The 5,641-nt window shown below is 46.5% G+C and overlaps 2 protein-coding genes across 2 annotated transcripts in view; one reads left to right on the top strand and one right to left on the bottom strand.

Annotated features, from left to right (window-relative positions):
- Window positions 1-1,750: 1,750 nt before the first annotated feature.
- Window positions 1,751-4,703, bottom strand: LOC121363396 (cytochrome c oxidase assembly protein COX11, mitochondrial). The gene is made up of 4 exons (XM_041485681.1): window positions 4,353-4,703; window positions 4,131-4,286; window positions 2,902-3,027; window positions 1,751-2,404 (listed from the first exon to the last, which is right to left on the bottom strand). Exons 1-4 carry the CDS (start codon window positions 4,701-4,703, stop codon window positions 2,222-2,224), a joined length of 816 nt encoding a protein of 271 aa, XP_041341615.1. The 3' UTR covers window positions 1,751-2,221.
- STXBP4 (syntaxin binding protein 4) overlaps window positions 4,698-5,641 on the top strand; it is a 69,300-nt gene continuing 68,356 nt past the window's right edge. The window contains exon 1 of the mRNA XM_041485846.1: window positions 4,698-4,824. The gene's annotated coding sequence lies outside the window, so the exon portion shown is untranslated. The remainder of the gene's footprint in view (window positions 4,825-5,641) is intronic.

Here is a 5,641-nt window from a genome sequence, read left to right as displayed (position 1 = left end):
AGTAAACTCTTATTGCTTCCAAGTTTTTCTCTATTTGTGTATTCCCTGAAATATAGATGTAGGTAGCATTGGAAGTATTTTAGTGTGAAACGATGCAGTTTACTGCAGGACCATTAGAATAACTTCCTTCTATCCAAAACACAACCTTGAAGGAGTGTGGGAGTTTTGTAAGGCGAGGTGAAAAGGTGAGTTGCTTTACTCTCATTTTTCTTGCAAATTTGCAATGGTCTGGACAGCAGCCTGAGAAAACAGCTGAAAATAGGATTGGAGGTGGACTGATTTAATTTTTCCCCTACAGCTGGGTTGTACTGGCAGAACCCCCACAGTGAAGGGTAACAAATCAAACTGGGCTGTTGCAGCGTAATCCGTAATGGGCGATTGCTGACGGAACCTCTCCATGTTTAAAGAAGCACCATGGTCACAGAGATGGAAGGGAACTGGCTAATTACCAAGGTTAGAGCCTGTATTATAGAGGGAATGTGCTCAGTATCTGTGCAAATTTCAAACTCAGGCAGAAAACCCACATTTTTATGGAACTAGCACTTGCCAGTTTTTTCTTCTAAAAGAATGTGGCCAGAATAAAGCAATGGGTGGAGAACTGCCATAATCATTTCAGCTTTCAGAAGGACAATGGACTAAAGACAACTGAGGTAAGAAGTGGGGCTTTTTTCCCCCTAGCCTGGATTCAAAGATTTGTCTTGATGTTACTTTTTTTATTTCTAAAGCGTACTGGAATTATAAAGCTTGCTGCTATCTTCATACAGATATATTTCACTTGTGTGGGCTCCACATGTTCTTCTGATTAAAATGCATTAGAGAGATGAAAGAATGAAAAGTTTTCAATCTTTAATACACAGTAAAGACCTGTATGTCATCCAAAATCTGTTTAACCATCACAAGTAATTGGTACAATAATGGATTTTAAAGGTAGCATCCATTTATTTTCAAAAAAGCAGTTTTTGAGTTGCTGTATGCAAATATAATTGACACTTAAGTAACTAGAAATTATTTCTGAAGTACCATTGCCTTTTCAGAGTCCAAGGTAACCAACATCACCCTTACTTTGTTAGATCTTCTCTGCTGGAAGGCGTAGAAAGACGTGGCCCAGCAGAAGAGATACTGGCTGATATTTTCTATCTGAAAATGAGCAGGTTAGTTAAACTTCCTCTGCAACTTGCTCCTGGTTTGCAAGGCAGTGATGAGGTGTGATTAGACCTACTGCACGGATAATGCCCAAAAGTTACATAAACACCACTTGCCTGTTCTGCTGGGGAAGAGTCCTCCTGGAGAGCTGCTGCACTGCTGGGCAGGCTCAGGCCAGCTCAGCCTCTGAATGGGCTGGTCCTGGCTTTTGAGGAGACAGCCTGCTGTTCATTCAGCTACAATTCAGAGCAGTTGTTACACCCTGCCCTACGCTCAAAGCATGTTGGACACAAGCCAAGCTTGTCTCTTGTGGAGTTGCCCATGTAGAGCCCTCTGCAGAGGCAAAGTGCACTCAACAGCAGCACAGATACTTCCAATGAGTGGGACACAACACAGAAATAAGATGGTGTTTCCAAGTGGAAAGCATCCCACAGATCTGATATGCTTACGCTTAAATTACTATTCTCATGATAACAGCTTTAGAGCAGTCTGCTCTTACCAAATGAACTACTGATTCAGTAATAACATGAGAGTGCATCACCTTCTGAATCATCTTCTCCTCCTGTGCCAGGGAGCCTTACACAGAAATAACAGTCTAACTGTTTAGTTATGAGATTACCTTAATTTATTCTGGGTTTACCTTTTTCTAAATTAACTTAACATTGAAGTTATTTTCTGGAGCCAGCAATGGAATTTTAGATGCTTTATCAACTGATTTTTTTCTTCTGTGTTTTAAAGAAGATCTTAATTTACACATTGGTTTAAAAATTTGCCTTGTGGTATTCAGACAACATCTTACAAAAAGATGGCCTGAGAAAACCCTCTCTACTTCAAGAACATTGTACTCCCTTCCACTGTCTGATGAAGAAATACTATCCCTAAGAAATAGGGATACATTAAGTTGGTTTCCAAAAAAAAAATATATATACATATACTTTCATAACAGCATGTGCCCATGGAGGTTTAATAATATAATTTCATACTGCACAGTATTCCTCTAGTTTTTTCTTCCAAGGAAAAATGATATCAAAACTGGCACTCAGATGTAGCAGAAGTCAGATTTTGTAGAGAATGCCCGTTACTGATACCCAGGAAGTGGCAACTTCTGTCCTTCCTTTGCTTCAAAGAAGGTGTAAGAGAGAGTGATCAAATCAACTTTAGCCATTTTGGGGTCCTCTGCAAACTCTGGGTCAATGTAGAAAAAGACAGGCATGTCCACTTCCTCCTGAGGATTTAGCCTCTGTTCTTCAAAACAAAAACACTGCAGGTGGGAGGAAAAAAAATCCACAGTTAGACAACAATAGTGATGACAAATTTTATGTCTGCCAACATGAGAGAAATCTTAATGGTTTCAAATAAACTCCCATTCCCTTTACACCCCTGAAATCCTGGGAATGATCAATAAGATGAGCAACAAGACAGCAATTTTGTTAGTGTGGTGATATAGGAAGAAAATATATTAGCTTTTAATGAAGTGTGTAAAGGTGTCAAGGGGCCAGACCAGCTCACATCGTTCTGCCTGCCCTCAGAGGGGTGATAAATAACAGATTTTGGAGCCACTCTGATGGGATGAGCGGCTTGGTGTGAGGGCAGTAAAGCTAAGGATGAACTGATGCACTTTATAATTCGGGGAAAAAAAAGGTATTTACTTAAAATGTTGGCATATGAAGAATGTTGTCCAGGATTAAAATGCAATTTATGGGTAACCGTTTTCTTTTGTGTAAAGGAAAATGCAATCTTTGCTTTGTTCACACTTACTTGTATTTTATTGAAATACTGTCCTGCTTCAAACGGGACAACGTTGTAGGTGGAGATTCCAATTATTGGTTTGTCAGTAGGATTTTTTGCTTTATAAAATGCCAGTGCAGTCTCTCCTGGTACCACCTGTATAACATAATTGTACAGTGATTTTCTTTTTTTTTTTTTTTTAATTCACTGCAGCCCTCCACCCCTCAAACCAAGTTCTTTAGATTTTATCTAGAATTAATTTTCTCTATTACTGTTTCAAATTGGTTATTTCACAAACATTTTTGATTACATGCAGTTCATCTCTATTCAAAATTAAAAGCTTCAATACTGTTCTGTGTATTTTTAATCTTACCCATTTTGCCTGAGTCTTCTATTATCCTCAGCAGTTCAACAGCACACAGAGCATTTTTAATATGCTGATTTAGATATGGTGTGCATTTAATTTCTGAGGTTATTCTTTCAGTACTGAACCCAGAAACTATTTAGAAGCATAACTCCTTATTTTGAGAACTAATCTGAAACAGAAAAGTTAATTTGTGATTTTTTAAATGCTAAGAAAAAGTTCCTGTATGGATGGGGCAAAAGGATAGGGCAATAGGAGAAACAGTACAGATTTTGATATACTGTTATACTATATATTTTTAAGTATGTATATACTTTTATGATGTATGTACAATGTGCATGTGATGTATGTACCACAAAGTATATACATAACTATAGTTTCAATAACTTTCGATAGTTTAATGGGGTGGCAGAGGGACAGCTACACCCAATGTCCTGTAAAAAGGACACTGCCATGCTGGAGCATTGCTGCTGGAGCAGCAAAGGGCAACAAAGCTGATCAAAGTTCTAGAGAACGTGTCTGGGGTTGTTCAGTCGCAAAGCACAGGCGGCTCAAGTGGAACACGACTGCTCTCTGGAACTACTGACAACAGGAGCTGGGGATCGGGCCCTTGTGCCGTGCCTGCACTGAGAGCACCGAGGAAACGGCCTTGGGATGAGACAGAGGAGACTGCCATTAGATATTAGAAACATTTTCCACTGTTGGTGTAGTCAGGCTTTGGAAAGGGCTGCCCAGGGATGTGGAGTCGCCATCCCTCGAGCTGCTCAAGGGGATCTGGACCTGGTGTGGGTGCTGTGGTTTAGTGGCTGCAGCGGCAGTGCCGGCTGCACAGTGATCCTAAAGGCCTCTTCCAAGCGTGAGCACGGCTCTGCGCGGGGGGAAGGCGGTGACTCACGTAGATCTCGCTCTGCTGCGGTTTGAAGTTCCACTGGATGCTGGCGTGCGTGTCGGCGTTGAACGTGACCCTGATGAGCCGGTCCCGCACGGGCTCCATGCGCTCGATCCGCTCCACGTCGCGCCCCGTGCCCGCCGTCCCGCCGAGCCCCGTGGCCTGTCAGGGAAGGGCAGTGAGGGCCCCGCGCCCGCGGAACCGGCGCCGGCCGCGGGCCCCCCGTACCTGGCAGTAGAGGCGGTAGAGCGGCACGGCCGCGTACGACAGCCCCACCATGCCCACGGCCGCCGCCGCGATGTAGCCCACGGCCGAGCGGTTCCTGCGGCGCCACTCCTCCTCCTGCTGCCGGGTGAAGGGGTTGGAGCCCCGCACGCCGCGGGTCCCGCAGAGCCCGGGCCGGGGCAAGGCCCCGAGCCGCAGCCCGCGGGCACAGCGCGCCCAGCCCCGCCCGCACAGCGCCATGACCGCAGCGCGGGGGCTTTCGGGACGGGCGGCCGGGGAACGGGTGGGGAATAGGGCGGGACGGGGGCGGGAGGAGGAGGGAAAGTAGAGGGCGGGGGTGGGCCGAGCCGCCATCGCATCATCGCTTTCTGCGCCCCCTCAGAGCGCGCTGAGCGAGGGGGTCCCGGCGGAGCCGTCCGTGGCTGCCCCCTCCTCGCCCGCCAGCGGGACGGCTCGGGCGCAGGTTGTGTACGAGGTAACTGGAGTAGCCCACAGGCCGGCGGGGTTCCACGGCTCCGATCCCGCACCGAGTGGGCTGTGCCGGACGGGAGTGGCACCGAAAGGCCGGCCAGGAGCGGGGTCACCGGGAGGGGCGGTGGTCCCGCAGGTACACCGCACCGGAGGTACCTGGTACCGCAGGGATGACCCGGGTCCCGCTGATGCCTGGTTATCCCTCAGGTGGTTCCGCGCCGGCGGCCCCAGGACGGGCGCTGGGTGCGGGGCTGCTCCGGGTGGTCCTTCTGGGGCCTGCAGTTTCTCCCCTTTTGTAGACACTTAACACCGGTTGTTTGTTTGTTCCTTTTTTCCTCCGGTGCTTTGCTTCTCGTTAGTTTCATTTCTAGGGATTTGTTTTTGTTCCGGCAGAGATACTGACACGCTGCAAAGGCAGCGAGCGCTGTTAGTAACCAGCAGTAACCTGAGGACGGGCGAAGTCGGGCAAGTTCACAAACAATAGTTTTTCACGCGGCTGGTGCCGGGCACTGTAATAAAATTTGCTGTAGCATTACTTGAATTTATTGCTTTAGAGCTGTGTCCCTCTTCTGTGGCACTTCCAGTAAGGTGAATTACACAAAGACTGGCAGCTCCCGGTACTTCATTTTCCACGTTGAATAAGAGAATGATAAAGGCTCAGTGTAGCCATACTGTGTTATTTCCCCTGTCTTCAGATGACTTTTTGGTTCTTTAGTGAGCAAAACCTGAAGACGTTTACTGCAGGAGCATTTGTGGCATTCCAACTGGATTTAACATCTTTTTCACACAAGAAGTACAGACGTGCAGGAATTGGGGTGGTT

The sequence above is a fragment of the Pyrgilauda ruficollis genome, unplaced genomic scaffold (assembly GCF_017590135.1).
Source record: "Pyrgilauda ruficollis isolate IOZ18807 unplaced genomic scaffold, ASM1759013v1 scaffold72, whole genome shotgun sequence".
NCBI lineage: Eukaryota > Metazoa > Chordata > Aves > Passeriformes > Passeridae > Pyrgilauda > Pyrgilauda ruficollis.
This window is presented reverse-complemented; position numbering and strand designations above follow the sequence as displayed.

What these genes read in the sequence shown, in the direction of transcription:
- LOC121363396 (XM_041485681.1), bottom strand. Translation starts at nt 4,703, where the DNA reads ATGGCGGCTCGGCCCACCCCCGCCCTCTACTTTCCCTCCTCCTCCCGC. An exon ending in TCTACCGCCTCTACTGCCAG is followed by an intron (nt 4,287 to 4,352) that starts GTACGGGGGGCC and finishes CTTCCCTGACAG; the next exon opens with GCCACGGGGCTCGGCGGGAC. An exon ending in CGCAGCAGAGCGAGATCTAC is followed by an intron (nt 3,028 to 4,130) that starts GTGAGTCACCGC and finishes TATGTTATACAG; the next exon opens with GTGGTACCAGGAGAGACTGC.